Genomic DNA, 25,637 nt, shown 5'->3' on the forward strand with positions numbered 1-25,637 from the left:
GACTTACTTTAAAAAATCTTCTCCTTTGAAACTGCTGTATCAAAAAATCTTCTCCTTTGAAACTGCTGTATCAATTTCAGCCAAACTTAGGCTAAATGAGTTTCAGAGTATCTAGTATAAATTTTATATTTTATTTCCTTGTATGTCAAGAAACATAGCTCCTATGGCTAAAATAAAACATAGGAGAAAATGATTATTTTTTTTGGCTTTTGAAGAAAATAGGACGATCCAAAAAACATTTAAATATATTGAAAAGCCAAAATAATCATTGATGAGAGATTTAACCAAAAGAATTAAGGTGAGCGATTCAGGCTCTTGAGAGCCTCTTGTTTCATATCCGGGCCTTTAATAGCTGACTTCACAGTATAGGGGTTTTCTCATGGTTGAAGGCTGTAAGGTTGCTTTTAACTTCTTAATTCCATTTCATTTGAACTTTGATATAAAGTTGTCTTATTTGCAATCATACCACATTGTTTTTTTATACTTATTTGTTTGTTCAACCCACACGGCTTATATGGTCATTGTCATCTTTTGCCAGGATCATTTATTTTTGATAGTTATAGCCTTTAAAGTCTGCAATTTTAAGTGCATTGCAGCACTAAATAATTTTACCCACACTCCAGTTTGAACTGCATCATTGGTTTCATGATTTCAATCATGCTTTGAGTACTAATTTTGTGTGTAATCCTCAGCCAGGCAAAAGCAATGACTCGAAAATTGGTATTTGCTGCTTCTGACTAGCACATGTGGATTTGAGTTATAGTAATGTGTCCAAGTAAAGTCATATCTTTTTCTGCAAACTGTTGTCTTGTGAACTAGCATTAAAAACAAAAGGCTCAGTGTGTTGGATTATTGCAAACAGGGTTTATATTTGTATTACAATGTATATTAACATGAAGCACAGTGTGTCAAGTTCTTTATTAGTTATTCGCTGATAACAGTTGAATGTTTTAAAGATCTTCTCTACAACAACTGAACCAATTTAAACTTATGGTCAAGTTATGCGTCCTCCCCCCCCCCCCCCCCCCCCAAAAAAAAAAGAAAAGAGACAACAGGCATGCCTCACTGGCTAAACAATGATCTCATTGGTAAAATGCATTAAATGTATTATATCTTGAAAACTATAATTGTAAGAGAAAACCTGACAGAATTTGAAGATAGTGGCCTTAAAACTATCAAATGACTCTTTGTGGATTAATGGCTTTAAATGCCGATTTTGTTTTGCTAATTTTCAAGTTTTATTGTTAGAAAGTAGAAACTGTTTAATGCAACTGTGATCAGCAAAAGTGCCATTACGAGAGAAAGTATTGAAGGATTCTTTTAGGAGTTATTGCCAATAAATCACGATTAAGAGTAAGTTTATCTTAACTATTTGAAACTGATAGGTAGAAATGTAAATAAAATTCCGAATCTACGAAAATACAAATACAACTCGAGTGATTTTCAGGATTTTTCTAATTTATCTTGAAAACTATAAAGATGGATATAAACTGAATAAGAGCAAGGAGTTATTGCCCTTACATGATAAGTGAGGTTCGTCCGAGCTGTTTGTTCTGAAGTTATGGCATATCTTTGCATGATGAACGATTCAGACTTTTGGGAAACTCTTTTTCAGATGGGAGAGAACATATGTTCTGCAATTTTTATACGACCGCAAAAATTGAAATGTTTTTGGTCGTATATTGGTATCACGTTGGCGTCGTCGTCGTCGTCCGAAGACATTTGGTTTTCGCACTATAACTTTAGTATAAGTGAATAGAAATCTATGAAATTTAAACACAAGGTTTATGACCACAAAAGGAAGGTTGGGATTGATTATGGGAGTTTTGGTCCCAACAGTTTAGGAATTAGGGGCCAAAAAGGGCCCAAATAAGCATTTTCTTGGTTTTCGCACTATGACTTTAGGTAAGTAAATAGAAATCAATAAAAAAAATTACACAAGATTTATGACCACAAAAGGAAGGTTGGGATTGATTTTGGGAGTTTTGGTTCCAACAGTTTAGGGATTAGGGGCCAAAAAGGGGCCCAAATAAGCATTATTCTTGGTTTTCGCACAATAACTTGAGTATAAGTAAATAGAAATCAATGAAATTTAAACACAAGGTTTATGAACACAAAAGGAAGGTTGGGATTGATTTTGGGAGTTTTGGTCACAACAGTTTAGGAAAAAGGGGCCCAAAAGGGTCCAAAATTAAACTTTTGTTTGATTTCATCAAAAATTGAATAATTGGGGTTCTTTGATATGCCAAATCTAACTGTGTATGTATATTCTTAAATTTTGGTCCCGTTTTCAATTTGGTCTACATTAAGGTCTAAAGGGTCCAAAATTAAACTTAGTTTGATTTTAACAAAAATTGAATCCTTGGGGTTCTTTGATATGCTGAATCTAAAAATGTACTTAGATTTTTTATTATTGGCCCAGTTTTCAAGTTGGTCCAAATCGGGGTCCAAAATTAAACTTTGTTTGATTTCATCAAAAATTGAATAATTGGGGTTCTTTGATATGACGAATCTAACTGTGTATGTAGATTCTTAATTTTTGGTCCCGTTTTTAAATTGGTCTACATTAAGGTCCAAAGGGTCCAAAATTAAACTTAGTTTGATTTTAACAAAAATTGAATCCTTGGGGTTCTTGATATGCTGAATCTAAACATGTACTTAGATTTTTGATTATGGGCCCAGTTTTCAAGTTGGTCCAAATCAGGATCCAAAATTATTATATTAAGTATTGTGCAATAGCAAGAAATTTTCAATTGCACAGTATTCAGCAATAGCAAGAATTTTTCAATTGTACAGTATTGCACAATAGCAAGAAATCTTCAATTGCACAGTGTTGTGCAATTGCAAGTATTTTCAATTGCACAATATTGCGCAATAGCAAGAAATATCTAATTGCACAATATTGTGCAATAGCAAGAAATTTTCAATTGGAGTTATCTTTCTTTGTCCAGAATAGTAGTTGAATCAACTTAAATTATTGTTATATACAATGTATATTCACTTTTACTACCAACTGATAAATTAAAACAATCTTTACCATTCAGTGATAACAAGCACTTTTTTACATTTTAATATTTTATGATGAATGAGTAGTTATTGTTGCAAACTCCATTAGAAATTTGAATTGAGATCAGTTTTGGAATAAGGGAAAGGGGGATGTGAAAAAAATTGGGGGGGGGGGGGGATTCAATTTTTCTCATTTCAGATTTCATAAATAAAAAGAAAATTTCTTCAAACATTTTTTTGAGAGGATTAATATTCAACAGCATAGTGAATTGCTCAAAGGCAAAATAAAATTTAATTTAATTAGACCACATTCATTCTGTGTCAGAAACCTATGCTGTGTCAACTATTTAATCACAATCCAAATTTAGAGCTGAATCCAGCTTGAATGTTGTGTCCATACTTGCCCCAACCGTTCAGGGTTCAACCTCTGCGGTGGTATAAAGCTGCGCCCTGCGGAGCATGTGTTTGTTTTTTTTTATAAAAATGCCAACATGACCAAAACCATTGGATGACTGTTCAAGAAGTTATTGTACTTTAATTGACATGTGTTTGCCAATTGACTCGAAAACAGTAATGGAGTAAGCTTACTGTTTACTAAAAATGGTGAAAGATCAATAAAAAATCAAGGTCAGCGATTTGAGCACCCAGGAGCCTCTTGTTTGGAGACAGAAAGTTTTCAAATGGTTATTGATAAAAACAAAATTCCATGATTTATTTAAATAGGGGATCATTTCCATCATTATGTACTTCTTACAATCATCAAGTGTACCTACTAGTTACGGTCTGCTTTACTGACTTATACACAGTTACGACCCTGTTTATACTTATTGTTTGGCATTGCATAAGGTCATCTTTTATTTAGACTGTTTATGCCTGTCTAGATTGCAGGTACATGTATATGATCTTTAATAAACTTCCAAAATACTCGGATAATCATTATCAACCTGTTCACCAAGTTTTTATTGTTTCCAATATTCTAGGCAACATAATGAAATAAAATTTCACAACCCTTTTCTTGTTTTGTAACCATCATTTCCTACGGTGGCCAGACATATTAAGATGTAGGGGCTCCGCATCTCTCTTTTAAATTAAACTTATTTTACAGTTTATACATACATGTAGTTGCATTGACCTATGTTTGTTTCACCGTTCATGTTTCGTTTTCCTACCGAAGGTCAGTGGTTTTCTCTGGGCACTCCGGCTTCCTCACGAAATAGCACATACATGCCGCTTAAACGTGGCGTTAGAACACCAACAATCAATCAATTAGTTCTTACTGCTACCAGGAACATATATATTGACGGAACTTGACACTACTAGATATACTGCTGAAAAAATCAAATATACAAAATTTCTATAAATGGCACCTTTGAGCCTTACTTTCATATATCATTGTATATGTACCATGATTTGGTAATATAATTTAAAACTCTTCTTTCCTTTATTACTCTGTCTGTCAGGATTAATAGTTATAGTATTTAAAATAGTTCTAGTCGCGATATAGCCTCAGTTTTTTCTTTCGTTCTGATGAGCGTTAAGAAATCACCAATCAATGTAACTCATTGAAACATTAACTAAAATTGTCATAGGCTTCGTTCCGATGTATCAACTTTTTTTCTTCTCCATTACGACTTTTGGTGCATATAGAAATTCCTACAACGTTTTCGGTAAAAAGCTCAGTCGCCCTAGCTTATGCTTAGTCGAATCAAAATAAAATTGTCTATTCTAATTTATTTTATTTTATTTTATTCTATTCTAATCTGTTATATTCTTTTATTTTTGTCTGCATAATTATCTTTTTTTAATGTTTGGTAAATCAAAATGTTGACAAAGTAGAAATCTGCTTGCACGACGTGACAATTCCCACTATAAGTGTTACTGCTATGACTTGTATTTATGTATGCATTTTTTATGTTCCCTTCTGCAAACCCCTCTATATATAGCCCGAACCATTTGTTATTGGTTGAATCGTTGAACCGTGGAGAAGCCTGCATGAATGTGTGGCAGATATATCGGTAAGAAACGTTCAGTTCCATATCGAGTTCACCTTTTATATATGTTTCGTGTATATTTGTATTAAATTTACAAGTAATTTGAGAGACAATTTTAAGAATCAAGCATTGACAATTGTAAAATTATCCGAAGTGTCCTGTTGAGTATATTTCAGATAAGTTGTATAAAGCAAACCATTATTGTTTTACGGTTCATCAGACAATAGGACAAACATGACTGTGCCTCCTAGGTCAGGAATAACCATTCCCCCCCCCCCCCCCCGTAAAAAAAGGATATATTGGAGCATCTTTTTGCATTGACCATAACCAGCTTTGATGACCGTCTAGTGATGACATGTAATTGATTCCGACACTTTGTGCTGCAATTTGTTAGAAAAACCTAAAAACTGTTATGACTCCCGTTTTCCTACTGATAAACACATTTATATTTTTTTTCTTCTGTAGTCTCTTCCCTTTTCCTGTTCATTTTGACTAACAAATCTTAAAAGTTGGAATTGATGAAACTTAATAAGCCAGTCGAGAATATCCATCAATTGGTTGATTAGACATTAGTTGGTGGATTATACCTCAATTTAGGTGTACTCTACATTTCACAAAACACAGCACAGAATTACATGACACTAATGAGTACACATCAAAGCCTTATATTGTATATCGTCACTGGTCTTCCAAAATGTCATATATGACTTTTTTGGCTAAAAATACTTTTTGACACCAATGGTCTGGGCGGGAGGAAATCTTTGGTATTACAAAGTAGCATGCAGTTAGACCAATCAAAACGTTTGAAATAAGACATATTACAAAATTGCCAATGTCAGTTGTTTGAAAAGTTTGCTTCCAAAATGTTGTATGAAAATTTAAAAATCGTTGTATAATGGCTTTGGGAATAAAATAATTGTACATTTATTTATTTCTTTGAAAATAGTTTAGGTTCTTGGATATCCAGAAATGTCAAAGTTTTTATTTCACTGCTATCTACAAAAATTATCAAGTTCACATACGACATTTTGGAAGCATGCATTTTGTCAAAATTTTCAAAGCCTGTTTGTGAGATATTTTTTTCTTGAAAAAATTGTAATTTACAACATTTTGGAAGCCCAGCGACGATATGCAAAAAATGCTCGAATATCTTTAAAAAAAATTGTGATAAAAACTGCATTATACCTCAATTGGTGTATCAAACTATATTACTTACTTAATAAAACAGCAAGAAGATGTCATATGATTGTAAGTGAGACATTGCCACACAACAGACCAAGTGACACAGTAATTAACTACATGTGTAGTAGTAATAATGAGCAAGACCCATGCCACATAGTCAGTTGTAAAAGGTCCCGAAATGGCAAATGTAAAACAATTTAAACGAGAAAACTTACTGCCTGATTTATGTACACAATAGGGAACGAAAAACAAATATGATATACATCAACAAACGACAATTACAGGCACCTGACTTGGGACACATGCACATGCAGAATGTGGCGGAGTTAAACTAGTTCAAAGATGCCAACCCCTGCCTCCCACCATTCCTCCCCTACTGTGATATGTGATAAGAACACCATTTAAACATTTGCTGAAACTCATCGGATGGATACAAAGCAAAAATGCATCTGAAAAAAAAACAGAGTGGACGCGGCACATTAGTCTTCATTAATTTAATTTATTTCAACACTATAATTTAGTCTGAAATAAAAAGATGTGATTACAGGAGAACGATAACATTATATGTGACCATGCATGTTCAAACTTTAACTAGAACGTTTTTCGCAGTAATTCTGACGATTTCTCCCACTGAGACTACCACAGCCGAATCTTACGTTATGCAGTCTATGTAGATCATAACGTTCTCTTATTGGATCAATGTAAATGCATAGATACCAAGCAGCCGATACAGGCTATTTAGAGCTGTTTTTCTGTTCGATTGAACATAGTAAAACAAAAAGTGCGACAAGCGAATTTTATGAATCAATTTTACTGTCAAGTAATAGTGTTACTTGCAAGTTAATCCTAATATATGTACTAGTAACATGGTAACAAGCTAGTTTTTCTTAAGACTTTACATCTGCTTATTTAAGCTCTTTTCTTTTCAGTGGTTTCTTCCGCCAGAGTGAGACCACCAAGGGGACTTATCCATCGCCCCTGAGTACCACGTGATGGCGAAATTGTACTCTAAACTCTTTCTTTACTTTTGTCTTGTTGTGCTCAGTGGCCTTACACAGGGTGAGTACTGATGTATTAAGTTACAACTTACAAACAAAGAAAATCCTTTGTAATACGTCAAACAAATAGACAACATGTCAATAACACATCCAGTTCTATTGAACGCCATAGCTCGAGTTTCCAAACGGTAAATGGAAAACCGTTTACACATAAAACGGAATTTTGTAGCTACAAGCAAGAAAGTGAAAGTTGGTTTTTTTTTTTGGCATACCACCACGTACCATACCCGGCGTAATAGTAAACATATATCAATTTATAAACTATACTGAAATATAGTGCGTATAAGATTGTACCTATTGGATTGCACAAGTGCGTATTTAGCGTCATGGAAAACTTTTAAACATGTAAAACCCGTTTCATGAAAGCAAGGATTTGTATAGTAAATATACAAATCCTTGATGAAAGTAATGAGTATTTATTTTTTACGACACTGGCGAAAAAGTATCGTATATATGTTTTTTTAGTTTTGCATAATTGTCAGTGTATAAGCTTCTAAAAGAAAACGCAGTTCATTGATGTGTATATACGAACTTTCACTTACAAATTTAACGTAACGTTCCTCGGAGTTGTGGACACGTCTTTCAAAATTATCTTTGTTTCAATAACGCAACTGTCGAAGGGCGCAACAAAACTCAGATAAGGCCCGGGGATCGGAACAATAAATGAGGAAATACAATTGGCTATTACAAATTAAATGATTTAGTTTTAACGTTTTTATATACCGGTAACTGTCTGCAAAATTTAACAATAAAATCAATAAAACATCCGTTAAGAATCATGGGCAAAGTGAGGGGAGCCTCCGCCCCCTTTTTTGTGGGAAAAGGTTGATTATCCAACTTCACTGAAACATGACGGGAGCGGCTCCCTTTTATAGTCAGTCAGTCCGTGATTTCCCACTTATGATAGTTTCTGGATCCGCCGGAGCATGCATTGTTGAAGGTCGTGTGGTGGCCTATAATTGCTCTTATCATATACTTAGACTAAATAACATATGATTTTTACTGTATGATAATAGCCTTAAATCAACGTAAATTCCATATTTTTCGAATTGGTGCTTAGCGGGCTGATATGAAAAGTTTATCACATGCTTCGAGTGTTATCACATGCCTTTCCGTAACGTTATCGCATGGCATTCCGGTGATACTCGGCAAATTCCGGAAAATATACCTCAATGCTACATTTTCACTAAAAAACTTACAAAGTAGTGTACAATCTCAATTTTATTAACGAAACAATTTTTTGGATACTGAAAAGTATATTTTGTAAAATAATAAAAATAAAAAAAAATAAAAAATAAAATTATTAAATAAATGCGTTTTTTAAAAGTTTCAAACATAATTTAGAAAGTTACGTTAAAAAAGTTTACTTTTTCAAACAGCGTTCATTATCTATATTTTTGAATCATTTCTTTTGTCGTTTCTTCCATATTAAAATGTTTTTTTTTTTTTTTCTGTTGAGGCATCTGATAGAAATATTTCATATCGAATGCACTAAATTTGGGATCCGACGTCCGTGAACTTTTCACTCTTTTAACTTCTATTTGGGAACCACGTAAAAGGATCAATATATGAATCTGTGATTTTTCTCCTTTGTTGAAGCATATGATAAAAAGATCATAACATGTCATTTTTCATATCGCATGTATTATCAGCCCTCGGTCAATATCACCCCTCGAGCCATGCGGCTCTTGGGCTGATATTGAACCTAGGGCTGATAATACATGCGATATGAAAAATGCCATGTAATAATCTGATAATATCGCTGCAATTTGAACTTTGGCGGATAGTTGTCTAATCAACAATCATACCACCTATACTTATTTTAACTTTTGAATTGTTTTAACACCCGCTTCTTGAAGAAGATTGTATATATATACTAGTAGTGTTTGAAAAATTCTTTGGGTGTCTGTCCGTTCGTCCGCGCGTTTTAGGACTTCTTTCTCTTTTAATTTGTTCATTATTTCTCCTGAAGCGCTTGACAAATGTTTTTAAAACGTTTTTCACATTTTAATCGCTTAGTCCAGGCACACTGTTTTAATTTTTCATAGCTATTTTAAGTAATTAAATTTTATATCATAGAAAAAAATCATGCAGCTTCATGCAAATACTAATACATAGAAATAAAAAAAACCATGCAAATATAATGAAAGCAAATTGATTTTGATTTCTGTACCCCAAGGGTTAATGCTCTTGTGGCAAACACCTCTATGTTACCGACTATGTATTGAGTGGGGAATCATTTTTTAGTGCTTTACTATGGTTTTTATTTCCGTTTCTCTACCTAAACCTTTAATAAGAATTAAATTTCATATTTTTTTTTATATCTTATATATATAATTATTTATACTAAAATTATAGTATGGAGAAATGATATAAGTGTAATCTTTTAACTGAAAGAGTAATTTTCGCAATTCAACCGATTTCGGTAGGTACAAATCATTTTGGATCTTGTAGATGCTGCGCGTAAATTTATACTAAAATTATAGTATGGAGAAATGATATCAGTGTGATCTTTTAACTGAAAGATTAATTTTCGCAATTCAACCGATTTCGCCAATCGGTAGGTACAAATCATCATTTGGATCTTGTAGATGCTGCGTGTAAATTCCATTACAAAAACATCAACAGAATTATAACTATAGTTGATCTTTTAAAAGCATCTATTAGCATCTATGTCCCAGAAACAGTATTTTGCAACACTCTTATTTCAAAGAGAAAGTCGGGCACACCTGGGACTATTATACCAACTAATATAATAGTCCTAGGGTACACCTACATGTGCATGTAAGCGTATTTGAGTCGTCTGTTTTTAGTCTTAAAAGTTATAAAGCAAAAAAATATGATATATCATCTAATAAGAAAAAAAGCGTCGTTAAAGTTTGATATGTACTTCTTGTTCGTTTTATTTTTCATTTTCTTTTAACACGAATCAGAGATATTTAGGCATTTAAATATTTCAGTCATACTAGAAAAGAAAAAAGTAGAGGTCGGGCACCTGAAACCCCTGTTAAAAAACCTCACGACCAATTCTCTTTGTGTCTTTAAAGTCTGCATCCTAAAAAAATTATGGTTTGTCATGTATTCATCTTTTTATAGTGTAACATATTTTTTTAGTGTTTGTTGAACTTTCCAAAATTTACACCAGCAGCCAACCAGACAATAATTTTAAGTTGAATGAAATGCTCCAAAGTATACTATTAGTTATCTTGGTGTAATCAGGGGTGTACAGAATTTTACACCGTTGTTGAAAATTCATACACCCTGAGGCGCAGCCGAATGGGTGTATGAATTTTCAACAACGGTGTAAAATTCCGTACACCCCTGATTACACCAAGATAACGAATTTATTTCTTATGAACATTTCCTTAACTCATTATGAAACCAGGATGTAAAATTGAAAAAATGGTAATGAAAAATTTACAGTGTAACATTTTTTTCAATGTCTATGTTGCTGCGCATTGTAAAATACTTTTTACTTAATTTTTGGAAAAAATCAGAAAAATTTTGTGTTCTTTGAGTTTTCCGGAAAAAAAATTTTTTTTAAATATTTTTTATTTAAAATTTTTTTAATTTTTTTTTTTTTTTTTTTTAAATTTTTAACATTTTATTTTGATTATTATTTTTTTTTTTTTTTTTAATTTTTAAAAAAAAAATTTTTCTTGGCAAAAAAAAGTAAAATTCTGAAATTTTTGGCAAAATTTTATTTATCCCGGGGTGAACCAGGGTGGGGTGTTATTTACACCGGGGTAATTAACCAATCAGATTGCAGTATTTTTGCTGCATAAGAAATAATAAATGATGTTTGATTAGTTGGGGAAAACTTTTGTCTTTTAAAAATTATGCAAACGTGTATGAATCGTCATGATGCAATATACATGCAAACACGCATTTCTTCCCCCTGCACAAACTAGATCTTCAGAAAAGAATATTGTAAATAAGAGTAAATATGAAATAGTAACACATTTAAAACATATAATATATACAGGGGCGGATCCAGCCATTTTTAAAAGTGGGGGTTCTTAACCTAGGACAAAGGGGGGGGGGGGGGGGGGGGTTCAACTACATGTACCCATTCAAATGCATTGATCGTCCCCAAAAAAAGGGGGTGTTTCAACCCCCGGAACCCGCCTGGATCCGCCACTGATATATATATATATATAGAGAGAGAGAGATAAAAAATCTGAGAGTACTATAACACATTATATCACATGCACTAGAAGTTCTGTCAATAGTAAAATGGGAAGAAAATAGTGTCCATATATAAAAACGTCTAGTGCCTGTGCATAGTGCTAGATAAAAGCATTATATTCAGGGGCCAGATACAGCCATTTCAAAAAGGAGGGTTCCCAACCTAGGAAAAAGGTGGATTCCAACCATATGTCCCCATTCAAATACATTGATCGTCCAAAAAAAAAAGGGGTGTCCAACAGTCAAAGTAAGGCATTAAAGCCAAAAGATAGAATATCCTTTCCAACATATTATAATAATTTGGACTAAAACTTCTATATATACACACGTAATTTGATGATCACTATTTCAATTATTGATATTGTCATGCAGAAGTTAAAATATTTGCCTTGATAGTGGGTCTCATTGGGGTCTAAGCGTGGCGCAGGATTGCCGATTTTTTGTAAGCGTGACATGTGAAAGTCAAATTATTGTGCCGTGAAAACGTGAAATGATGTCTAGCGGGACAAGGGAAATTACAAAAAAATGAGAATTGCTTATGTACATACAATGTAGTGTAAGCGGGATACCGGAATCTGACAAAACAGTAAGTGGGATCCAGGATCAGAACCCCCAATGAGACCCTCTTGATATTACATTTTGAAATTGAAAGCAGTGTCTTTGAACAGTTAAGTTGAACTGATGTTTATTAAAATGACATACATGCTTTTTGAAAGAAACATAACATATAATGCAGAACTATAGAGGGATATATATTTTTCTCTCACAAAAATGATTTAAATTAGTCTGGTCATTTATGTGTTGAAATGTTTTTATACGACCACAAAAATTAAAAAACTTTGGTCGTATATTGGTATCACGTTGTCGTTGTCGTCAGCGTCAGCGTCGTCCGAAGACGGATGGTTTCTGAATAATAACTTTAGTATCAGGTAATAGAAAACAAAAATATTTTATGATAGTATGATACTAAACCCCTAACGGGAGGGATTGTACCTGATATTCATATGATGAAGACATAATCTTTCAATCAGTTTAATTGAGGTCTGTAGCTGGCATGTCAGTTAACTGCTAGTAGTCTGCTGTTATTTATGTATTATTGTCATTTTATTTATTTTCTTTTGTTACATCTTTTGACATCGGACTCGGACTTCTCTTGAACTGAATTTTAATGTGCGTATTGTTATTCTTTTACTTTTCTACATTGGCTAGAGGTATAGGGGGAGGGTTGAGATCTCATAAACATGTTTAACCCCGCCGCAATTTTGCGCCTGTCCCAAGTCAGGAGCCTCTGGCCTTTGTTAGTCTTGTATGATTTTAAATTTTAGTTTCTTGTGTATAATTCGGAGTTTAGTATGGCGTCCATTATCACTGTACTATTATGCATATTTTAGGGGCCAGCTGAAGGACACCTACGGGTGCGGGAATTCTCGCTACATTGAAGACCCATTGGTTGCCTTCGGCTGTTGTTTGCTCTATGGTCGGGTGGTTGTCGCTTTGACATATTCACCATTTCCTTTCTCAATTTTAACACAATGTTCATAACCACAAAAGAAAGGTTGAGATTGATTTTGATAATTATGGTCCCAACGGTTTAGGAATAAGGGGCCCAAAGGGACCCAAAACAGCATTTATCTAGTTTCAGGACAATAAGTTGTGCATAAGTATTTCATTTGCCCTGAAATTGTACCACATTGTTCAATACCATTAAGTAGAAGGTTGGGATTTTTTTTAAAGGTTATGGGGCAAACAGTCGAGGAATTTAGTACCAAAAAGGGGCCCAAAAACAAGCATTTTTGTACTTTCTGGACAATAACTTATGTACATGTATAACTGTATGGATCTCTCTGACATTGTACCACAAGGTTCCATATAACAAAGGGAAGGCTTGGATTCAGTTTGGAGTTAATATCCCTGAAAATTAAGAAATAAGGGACCAAAAAAGGTCCAAAAAGAAGCATTTTTCTAGTTTACAGACAATAACTTGTGCTTAAGTGTATGGATCTCTCTGAAATTATACTCCAAGGTTTCTTACTAGAAAGGAAAGGCTGGAATTGAGTTTGGGGTTCTTGCTCCATGGAGGGTTTCAATAAGTGAGGGGCCAAAAAAGGGGCCCAAATAAGCATTTTAGTAGTTTTCAGTCAATAACTTACAAGTGTTTAAATGTATAAATCTCTCTGAAATTATACCACAAGTTTCCATACTGCAAAGGGATGGTTAGGGGGGGGTGTGGGTGGCCGGGTTATGGCTCAAATCATTAAGCAATTAGGGGCAAAAAAGGGGGAAAACAAGGGGTTTTCTGGTTAAAGGACAATTTAGACAATTTAAAAGCAGTGAAGGGGAGGTGATCCAATTCAATTTTTTTTCTCATTTCAGTTTTCAGAAATTAAAAAGAATTTTTCTTCAAATATTTTTTTTTTAGGGGATTTAAGCCATAAGAAACGAGTGACCGGTGACAAATAATGTTCTTCAAATTCTTGAACCAATGCATACAAACATCATAAGTTTAGTCTTCTGTGCACGAATTTATCATTTTCTTCGTGTAAATTTCGTATAATTGTTAATTTTTTTTTCAATCGGTCAGTGTTGTTGTGAAAATATGACAGGTAATTAAAGTTCGTGTTTTGAAGCCGAAGTATAACGATTGTCACCTGTTTGTCAACAATCCACAAAAAATCAACAAAAAAGCATGGAAATTGAGCACGTGTGAAACATGTAAATTCAGATAATAGTTTATTTTAAGGACATCCATGTGTATTGTGATCACCAGATTTTTATGAGATGGGTCGCACTGAGGTCACTTTGCATACGGAAAATATGTCTGGGGAATTGCTTCCTGGAAGGAGGAAGCAATTAAAATAAAGTAAACTTCTTCTAAATATGCATAAATTAAAGAATTTTCTTCAGAAAAAAGTATATATACATAAGTTTTATAATGAAAACTGTCCATTGAGTTATAAAAAAACGTTTGCATTATTTTTTTTGATTTGAGGTTTCTTATGACTTTAATATTCAACAGCAAAGTCTATTGCTCAAAAGCCAAAAAAAAAATTTTTAAGTTCATTAGACCACATTCATTCTGTGTCAGAAACCTTTGCTGTGTCAACTATTTAATCACAATCCAAATTTAGAGCTGTATCAAGCTTGAATGTTGTCTCCATACTTGCCCCAACTGTTTAGGGTTGGACCTCTGTGGTCGTATAAAGCTACGCCCTGAGGAGCATCTGGTCTATCCTGTCAGTACCTTGCACTCACAAGATATCCGCGCTTCATACAAAATGTACTTCGGTCAACGCTTTTACACCCCAATGAAGTTACAAAAAGAAGCATTCAATTCTTAAAAAGCAGTCGTCATTCTGCCTCTGAAAAAGGTCAATCAAGGACTGAAATTAGTGGAGTTTGATTTTGTCTTTTTTTCTTGTGAGTGCAAGGTACTGACAGAGTTCTCAGGAGGTTCTTACTAAGGCAGCAACGATTTGATTTTCTGGGGGGGGGGGGGGGCTATGGTTTTTTTTGGAAAAAAAAGTTTGTTTCCAGGTTTTGGTGAAAAAAATAATTTGTTTTGGACCCTGAGTAAAAAAAATTGTTTGTTTCACCCTCAGCTGCCACTATATGTAATGCTAAAATTGAAAGAAAAAAATTGTCTTCGGATTGTCGCTAAAAAAATAGATTGTTCTTCGCCGAAGGCGAAAAAAAAAGTTTGCACAGAAAAAAAAACCATAGCCCCCCCCAGAAAATCAAATGGTTGCTGCCTAAGGCAAGTCTTGAACTCATGAAAATCTAAGTACATGATGTCTTTTCCTTACTTTAGTTTGTCATGGGGATGGACTTGCCATGGACAAAAATGATGAGTCCTTGACTTGTCCTTTAAAAATCCCTATAGTGAGAAAATTGGTACAGTATAATAATCTTTCATTCAATTTGAATGACAAAAAAATATTTTTTTCTGACTTAGCTGTTCTTTTAGGTATCTTGTATCTGTAATTCTTCTTGAACCATTGACTGATGAGACTTTAAAACTTCAGGTTTTATTGGTATTAATCCATGTACCAACATGTTAATTTTTTTTATCCTCATGTGTTTTCCTTTCCGAAGCAATAGGTGGACATTACCAGGGGTCATTTTTTTCAAAAATACTTAAGTCTAAGATTTTTCGTAAGTATACTGAACTTTTCATGACTTATAATCAATCGTAACCGTAATTTTTTTGGTGAAACCTACTCCAGGCAATATGAATTAATATGTTGTTATCTTTTTCAACTTTTGTTTAGGTGATATTGGTGACGACAACCCTTATGGTTTTGGTAACTTGAGAATTAGAAGAGAAGAAGGAAATGGTATTTTTTCACCTTATTGTATCTATGATGGTAAGTTTTAAAATCACTTCTATTTTAATTTCAAAGTTACAGAGACCCAACACAGCTAGTCCTAATCTGAGACAAAATTAAGGAATTACTACGTAACAGATATACTTACATTTGTGTATATTTTTTTTATTCATTTCAAGACTTTAGTTAACCTATATCAGTAAGGATACAGTGATGAGTTTGCCTATGCATATTTTTGGGGGATTTATACAAAACACTTCTCAGATTAAGGATGTGTATTTTAAACTAGTTTAACCTATTGAGCACTTTTAAAACCATACAAAATAGTGTTAGATCCAAATCAAGTATGGAATCCTTTCATTGTTTGTTTGTAGTTAAAATGTGTTTGTATCGATTTAAGTTGTGATAACTGTATAGTATTGTATAGGATTACAGTATTGTATTGTATAGAATTACAGTATTGTAATGAATAGGATTACATTATTGTATTGTATAGGATTACAGGATTGTATTGTATATAATAGAAGTATTGTATTGTATAGGATTGCAGTATTGCAATGAATACGATTACTGTATTGTATTATATAGGATTACAGTATTGTATTGTATATGATAGCAGTATTGTATTGTATAGGATTACAGAATTGTATTGGATAGAATTTGAGTATTGCATTGTATAGGACTACAATATTGTATTGTATAGGATAACAGTATTGTATTGTATAGGATTACCGTATTGTATTGTATAGAATTACAGTATTGTAATGTGTAGGATTACAGTATTGTAATGTATAGGATGACAGTATTGTAATGTATAGAATTAAAGTATTTAATTGTATAGGATTACAGTATTGTATTGTATTGTATAGGATAACAGTATTGTATTGTATAGGATTACGGTATTGTATTGTATAGAATTACAGTATTTTAATGTGTAGGATTACAGTATTTTATTAACCAACTAAGTACATTATTGCCAAAAATGACTGGTTATTAAAAATAACATATTTTCTGTAATGGCCCTGTTTTTCTGTAATGACCCTGTTTTTTTCTGTAATGGCCCTGTTTTTCTGTAATGGCCCTGTTTTTCTGTAATGGCCCTGTTTTTTCTGTAATGGCCTTGTTTTTCTGTAATGGCCCTGTATTAATGCCCGGTTTGTCTGTGTACAGCACAGTTAGGGTTTTTAATAAAGTTAATAAAATTAAGTTGTAAAGAGTATAATACTTTTTTGTATTTTATTTAATTTAGTAACCAGCAACCAACATTAAAGAACCATATATAGGGATCACTGTTCCTCCTGTTTTTCAACACATAACTTCTGTCAACTTAATATCTTGGATATTTGGTATATTAACACATACACTTTTATTCAGTTGGTTAATAAATGTATTAAGAAATGGGTGTTTTTATAATGGCTCTGTTATATGTCCTCGGTCAGTAATAATGGCCTCGGATGTCTGTAATGTCCCTCGGCGTTGCCTCGGGCCATTACAGACTTCCTCGACCATTATAACAGACCTTGGACATATAACAGGGCCATTATAAAAACACCCATTCATTAATACTATAGTATTGTATAGGATGACAGTATTATATTGTATAGCATTAAAGTTTTTAATTGTATAGGATTACAGTATTGTATTGTATTGTATAGGATAACAGTATTGTATTGTATAGGATAACAGTATTGTATTGTATAGGATTACGGTATTGTATTGTATAGAATTACAGTATTGTAATGTGAAGGATTACAGTATTGTATTGTATAGGATGACAGTATTGTATTGTATAGAATTAAAGTTTTTAATTGTATAGGATTACAGTATTGTATTGTATACGATAACAGTATTGTTTTGTAAAGAACTACAGTATTATAATATATAGGATTACACCTTTGCCTACATGCTCAATGCAATCCGCTGTAATAAAGATATAATAAAAGCACTATTGTATTGTATAGGATAACAGTATTGTATTGTATAGGATTACAGTATTTCAATGAATAGGATTACTGTATTGTATTCTATAGGATTACAGTACAATGTATTGTAATCTATAGGATTATAGTATTGTATTCTATAGGATTACAGTATTGTTTTGTATAGAATTAAAGTTTTTAATTGTATTGGATTATAGTATTGTATTGAACATATTTCTCAGGTAATCCTCTGGTACCGGTATGTTACAGACTTTTTGAAGAAAAATTGAACTGGACAGAAGCAAAAGATGTGTGTGATACAATTTATGGAGGGACACATTACCTAGTTACTATTGAAGATATTGAAGAACAAGGTAATACATTTATTGTTTAAAAGAAAATAGCCATTGTATTGATAATTTAAATTTTAAGGTACCAATGACAATGAATGGATAATCTGACATTTTTGCATACAATTTTTAGAATCAAAAAGATACATTTCCTAAAGTATCCTGACATTAACCAAAAATTAGGTAAAATAGATTTAAGGAGATGTGTTATTAGTGCCAATTAGACAACTCTCCATCCAATTCACAACATGTAAAAGTAAACCATTATAGGTCAAAGTATGGCTTTGGCTTCATCGAACAGCAAGCTATAAAGGGCCCCAAAAATGACTAGTTTGAACCATTCAAAATGGGAAACCAACGGTCTAATCGATATAAAAAACAAGAAATGAGAAACACTTATTGAGCCATATCAACGAGCTTCAACCACTGAACATCAGGTTCCTGACTTACGACAGGTAGCATTATTCAAGGGCAATAACTCATAAAAGGGGGGGCCATTGATTATTTCAGCCATGTAAATTTATTGCAGATATTGTCCAGCATCTCAGTTTTGCTTCTTAGTTTCTAATTGTATAAAACAAGAGGTATGATTACCAAGGTCAAAGTATGGCTTTGGCTTCATCGAACAGCAAGCTATAAAGGGCCCCAAAAATGACTAGTTTGAACCATTCAAAATGGGAAACTAACGGTCTAATCGATATAAAAAACAAGAAATGAGAAACACTTATTGAGCCATATCAAGGAGCTACAACCACTGAACATCAGGTTCCTGACTTACGACAGGTAGCATTATTCAAAGGCAATAACTCAAATAAGGGGGACTATTGATTATTTCAGCCATGTAAATTTATTGCAGATATTGTCCAGCATCTTAGTTTTGCTTCTTAGTTTCTAATTGTTTAAAACAAGAGGTATGATTACCAATGGAACAACTTTCCACCAAAGACAAAATAACATAAAAGTCAGTAACCAACAGGCCACAATTTGGTCATAGTTAAAAATGAAGATGAATGAAATTTATATGCAACTGCTATGGTTATCTCATGCTCATCTCAATCCCTATCAGGTTAAACAAGGGACTGCAAATGTGGTATATGGTGCTTTTTTTTAATAAGCTGCTTTAAGGATTTTGAGCATAAACTTGCTAATTACTTGTCAGCATGATGTGTCCCAAGTAGGGTGACATGTCAACATGTGTCTGCAGCAGATTAACTGGTCAATAGCTGTTGTCAAAATAAAGTGTCTCAAGTACCTTATACAATGACATGTCAGTTACTTGTCAGTGCAATGTGTCCAAAGTAGGATGACATGTCAGTTACGTCATGTCAGCATAATAGTGACATGTCTTCCTATAGATTTGCCTAAAGAGCTAGCATGTTATTATTTGACTTATGTTGTTGGTTTTATAAAAAGTAATTTTTGAACACATATCACATTTTATATATGGTGTCTTATGAAATGTGTATTATGTTTGCAATTGGAAGCTCCATAACAATTCATTAATTAGTACAACCGAAATTTCTGACTGAAAAAAATATTTTTGAAATATTAGTCCATATGTTTAAATATCTTAATTTCTTTAATATTTAGTGAAACTAGCCAGTATCCATTAGACATATTGTTAATTTTTTTTCTTTCATAGTCTCTGTACAACAAGCTGTAGGTAGACTTATTTATTCCACCAGATTTAATGACACTGAGAGAGTTTGGATTGGCTTTAAAAGGAATAATTCTAATCGAGGTGTTTTTGATTGGTTGGATGGAACATATGTTAACTTCACCTTCTGGTACCAATCAAATGATTCACTGGTTCCAAGTGAGCCAAGCACTCAAAATGTAAGTACCAGACAGGACAAACTTGCAAATTGAAGTTTGCCTAGACTAAGGCCATGCCAAATTAATACCTCTTTCCTCAGATTTCCTGCATGTTTTGAAAGGTCAACGAGAAAAAAGTACTTTTTTTTTTAAACCCCTTATCCAGCGCTTCTGTTTCTTAATTTACATTAATAAAATTTTAATCAGTTGTGCATTTTAAAGAAACGTCATACAGACATGAAAATTGACATTCGAAACAAACAAGTTCTAACAATCTCAATTTGTTTATATATTTATGGATAAAAACAATATCATATATATTCTAAACCAAATACATGAGTGGAATATGTAGTTACAGTAGTGAAAAGGGATTTGGATAATTAGTTTTGAATACCGATATGTTTAAAATTAAAGGGATTCATGCAGATGCATGCAAGACCAAAAATTATTTGACTCAAAACACCAACAAAATGGAAGATTTAAATGATGACAATATAACATGCTTAAAGAGAGAACTCCGTAAATGAGAGCTCGAGCCTCTTGTTTTGTATCACTTTGTATGTAGTGTTATAGCAGAAATACCTTTTAATGAAAGAAGTAGATACCACTCAGGCCACAACATAAGAGAATCTTATTTCTTCTTAGAACAAAATTTTTGGTAGATAATAAAGATTTCAGAAACATTATTTGTATAGGATCAAAATGTTTGCATCTATTAGGATACGGATTAAGACACAGTATGATTGTCTAATTGTTATTAATCTTGACAAGGATTAGATCGGAAAGCTATACAAGACTTCAATCGTTTATCAAATATTTTGCATATGTTAAAATCAGTTCAGTTTATTAGATCCAATTTGATTTAATTTCGTAAACTTTATCAACTAGATAAGCATTTTAATTTGTTATTTCCAACATGTTTTGATTTCATTAACTTTATTTACTAGGAAGAATGTGTTAACATTTTCATTGAAGCTGACAAATTTGGATACTGGAATGATGAACTCTGTGAAAAAGAACATTTCTTCGTGTGTGAAGGACCAGCTGGTTTGCTTAATATTATAATTTGTGCATATTGGGTTTGGGTTTCTTGGAATTGCTATGCATAATATTACAATAATATTTTTTCAAGTTGTAAATTATGAAAAATTGCTTAATTTTGCAATTCATGAAAGGAACACTTTTTTGGGGGGAATAAAAAGAAAACTATGAGATAGAATTTTGAAATAAGGTATGTGAAGATAGGTTTTACAACATACTTTCAGAAAATAAAAAGATAAAAAAATATGACACACCCAATTAGTTTTCTTGCTACTTTTACTAAAAGAAATATCTCCTTATATGACAAATTTGAAAAATGTGAAATAAATCTGATAATTTTAACTTTGTCCTATTACAACATTTGTAGCTCTAAAGACATTGACGATGATAATACATCAAAATGATTGAGAAAGTCTTGAAAAGAAATAGCTCTGTATGTGACACTACACACAAAACTATTGCCATTTTAGAAGAATGTGAGATTTATTAATTAGAAATTCTTATTTTTCAGTTCCTCCTAATGTTACCATTCCACAGTCATCATACAGTGTTTTGATTGGCAACTCTGTAACCTTGATCTGTAATGTGACATCTGACTTTGGGTGGTTTGGTGTTTACTGGCAGAGAGCAACTGAATATGACTTTGACACTTCAGTATTAACTAGTGAGCCTTTAGTTATAACCATAGACTATGAGATGATATCAATTTTAAGTTACAAATACAGTGGCAGTAACAGCAGCTCCCCATCTCTGACCATCTTTAACGCTGACAAACAGGATGAAGGAGCTTATATTTGTTTTGCTGAAAATGAGATTGGAACAGGGAACAGTTCTGTCACTTTGCTGACTGTTAAAGGTAGGTGTTAGGAATAACCATTTTTTTTCTGAAGACAGGATTAAGGAATCATAATCATGATAAGTTAAGATGGAGGTTATTACTCAGTTGATTACTTATGTTGAAAAATGTTGACAATTGATTGATGTTTTTCTCTTTCATACTAACAAGATTTTTATGCCCTACCTACGATAGTAAAGGGGCATTTTGTTTTCTATTATGTTTTCTGGTCTGTGGCTCCGTTCGTTCGTCCGTCCGTTCGTCAGTTTGTCTGTGCGTCTGTTCAGGTTAAAGTTTTTGGTCAAGGTAATTTTTAATGAAGCTGAAGTCCAATCAACTTGAAACTTAGTACACTTGTTGCTTATGATATGATCTTTCTAATTTTAAAGCCAAATTAGACTTTTGACCCCAATTTCACGGTCCACTGAATATAGAAAATGAAAGTGGGAGTTTCAGGTTAAAGTTTTTGGTCAAGGTAGTTTTTGATGAAGCTGAAGTCTAATCAACTTGACACTTAGTACACTTGTTGCTTATGATATGATCTTTCTAATTGTAAAGCCAAATTAGACTTTTGACCCCAATTTCACGGTCCACTAAACATAGAAAATGAAAGTGGGAGTTTCAGGTTAAAGTTTTTGGTCAAGGTAATTTTTGATGAAGCTGAAGTCCAATCAACTTGAAACTTAGAAGAATATGTTCCCAATAGTATAATCTTTCTAATTTTAATGCCAAATTAGATTATTACCCAATTTCACGGTCCATGGAACATGGAAAAGGATAGTGCGAGTGGGACATCCATGTACTTTGGACACATTCTTGTTAGTATCTTTATAAATGTTGAAACCTAAATTTCTCATATCTTAAGGTAGAACCATTGAAAGACTTTTGAATTGATTTTAAACATATTTTATTCATTAAGATATGAAAAAGATTGAGCAACAGGCACAGCTTATAAAAGCTCTCTCCGTAATACATGTACAAGGTATAAATCCAATATTACCAACTGTATTTAAAATAATATGATATAGTGGAACATGCATGCTACTTGTGAGCATATACAAGCAAATATATGTTTACAATGTTAATTACTAAATGTACCGTAATTCATATTTTAGAATATAGGCAATTACCCAGCAGGCACAAAACGTTGTATCAATGTTGATCCAAAGTCAGTCTTCAACGTTGTTACAACGTTGAAATTTGGGTAGTTTTGAAAGTTGTAATGACGTTGAAATTCTGACGTTGAATCAACGTTGCAGTTTCAACGTTGTATTGACGTTGATAACATGTTGAAATCGGGTCCAGTGACGTTGAAATCAGGTCGGGTTTAGGTTGAAATCAGGTTGGGTTTAGGTTGAAATCAGGTCAAGTTAGGTTGAAATCAAGTCTGGTTTAGGTTGAAATCAGGTCGAGTTAGGTTGTAGTTGGGTCATTTGTAGGTTGGTTGAAGTGATGGTTTTGGGGTGTACATTAATCCTAATTTGCATGTGTTCAAATACAATAACAAAATACCTGAATTATGAAATGAAAAAGCCACTTTCAAGTTTTATTTCAATTTAGTGTCCATCAACAGTTCCTTTCTCATTAAGGGACTCCAGAAGAGAATAGTAGACAATAACAATCAGAAACAAAGAAAGAGACAGTTACAATATCAAAATTTTATTTGAAACCAAATATATCAATATTAACAAAGCTTACTTTTCCAGCACATCAAATTTCTCAAAGCAAAGGAAAAAAGAAAAACTTACTACAGCACACTGGTTTGATTCTGGTTGATCAAGTTTTCCAACTTATACAAAATTATGTAAATGCAGCAAATTTGACACAGTGACAAAAAATGCCTCCTTTGTTTTATGTGAATACATAGCAGGACCATTAAAAAAAAGATGTTCTCATTTTAAGTTTTTGTAATCCAATATTTCATTTATTTACTTCTTTTTTATTGTCTTTTTTTCATTTTTATTGATACTTGTTGATCTGAAATTTGACTTTTTGAGGGTATACCGTATGTTTTTTTTAAAAAATTATTTTGAAGGCATTTGGAACAAACCATACCATCACCAAGCTGTTTACTCATTCAATCATTTTCTATACACCCGATACAATTGAGTAAACCGGAGAAAAAAAGATGCACCAAATAACGTATTTCTAAATTTCACTGCCTTTGTTTACTGGCACTAAATTAACTATAGAAAATAAAAAAAAGAGGTTTTTAAAATGAAAAAGTTATTTTGTTTTAATGATTTATTCTTTTTGCCTAGAAACTCCTTCTGCTCTCTGTGGGGCACTCTTCAAATGTCCTGATCACTGCTCGGATATTTTGGATTCTGGTGTCTCTCTGTGGCAAACTAGAACAGCATCTGAAAGCATGGAAAAGAAATAACATAAAGGAGTAGGGGCATTAAGGCCTGGATTTGGCCCAACAAAAATAAATGTTTGATATCTATTTCAAATTGGCACAGGATGTTTAGAAATGCATATGTTCAAGAAATATAAAAGAAAAAACATAAAGATTTTTACCTGATGACGTCACAATAACGTCATAATATGTTCTATTTTCAAAAATCCGATGAAAAATACAGATTTTATGCAGTTTTACATCTTTATTTCTGTTATGGAAACATCGTGCGCAGGCAAGAAACAACAAAATAATTTAACAGAAGCTTTATTATTACTATTGTCATGATCCCACCAAATATAAAGTTGTTTCTTGGGTGCGCACATACTTTTTGTCGAGCCTGCAACTTTTGTTGCAGAAAGCTCGACATAGGGATAGTGATCCGGCGGCGGCGGCGGCTATGGCGGCGGCGGCTACGGCGGCGGCGGGTACGGCGGCGGCGTTAGCTAACTTCTTAAAAGGTTTATATTTTAGAAGGTGAAAGACCTGGATGCTTCATACTTTGTATATAGATGCCTCATGTTACGAAGTTTCCGTCAGTCACATGTCCAATGTCCTTGACCTCATTTTCATGGTTCAGTGACCACTTGAAAAAAAAGTTCAGAATTTTTGTAATGTTGAATTCTCTCTTATTATAAGTAATAGGATAATTATATTTGGTATGTGCGTACCTTGCAAGGTCCTCATGCCCGTCAGACAGTTTTCACTTGACCTCGACCTCATTTCATGGATCAGTGAACAAGGTTAAGTTTTGGTGGTCAAGTCCATATCTCAGATACTATAAGCAATAGGGCTAGTATATTTGGTGTATGGAAGGACTGGAAGGTGTACATGTCCAACTGGCAGGTGTCATCTGACCTTGACCTCATTTTCATGGTTCAGTGGTTATAGTTAAGTTTTTGTGTTTTGGTCTGTTTTTCTCATACTTTATGCAATAGGTCTACTATATTTGTTGTATGGAATGATTGTAAGGTGTACATGTCTAACGGGCAGATGTCATCTGACCTTGACCTCATTTTCATGGTTCAGTGGTCAAAGTTAAGTTTTTAAGTTTTGGTCTTTTTATGTAATTTTATATGCCAAAGGTCAGCTATATTTGGTGTATGGAAATATATTATGATCTATATGTCAGTCCCGCAGATTTATTTGACCATGACCTCAATTGCACGGTTCATTGCACAGTGTTAAGTTTTTGTGTTTTGGTCTATTTTTCTTAAACTATAATAAGTAATAGGTCAACTATATTTGTTGTATGGAAGCTTTGTTAGCTGTACATGTCTGCCTGGCATGGTTCATCTGACCTTGACCTCATTTTCATGGTTCATTGGTCTTTGTTTAGCTACTTGGTTAATGTTAAGTTTATGTGACAGTTGTAATAAAGCTTTATACTTAGGACTATCAACATAATATCAATGATTAGTAAAGAAGGCGAGACATTTCAGTGTGTGCACTCTTGTTCAATCTAAAATATACATAAAATTTGACGAAAAACAAGGAAAATCACGAAATTTTACAAAATATGCAAAATA

General features: G+C 33.0%; 1 protein-coding gene across 1 annotated transcript in view; it reads left to right on the top strand.

The window, feature by feature from the left end:
• The first annotated feature begins 7,134 nt into the window (after positions 1–7,134).
• Positions 7,135–25,637, top strand: part of LOC143047887 (uncharacterized) — a 72,350-nt gene continuing 53,847 nt past the window's right edge. The window contains exons 1-6 of the mRNA XM_076221211.1: positions 7,135–7,238; positions 15,694–15,789; positions 17,912–18,043; positions 19,662–19,855; positions 20,782–20,881; positions 21,387–21,731. Of these exons, the coding sequence (XP_076077326.1) occupies positions 7,172–7,238; positions 15,694–15,789; positions 17,912–18,043; positions 19,662–19,855; positions 20,782–20,881; positions 21,387–21,731 (934 nt within the window). The 5' untranslated portion in view covers positions 7,135–7,171. The remainder of the gene's footprint in view (positions 7,239–15,693; positions 15,790–17,911; positions 18,044–19,661; positions 19,856–20,781; positions 20,882–21,386; positions 21,732–25,637) is intronic.

This window comes from Mytilus galloprovincialis, chromosome 10 (genome assembly GCF_965363235.1).
Source record: "Mytilus galloprovincialis chromosome 10, xbMytGall1.hap1.1, whole genome shotgun sequence".
Taxonomy (NCBI): Eukaryota; Metazoa; Mollusca; class Bivalvia; order Mytilida; family Mytilidae; genus Mytilus; species Mytilus galloprovincialis.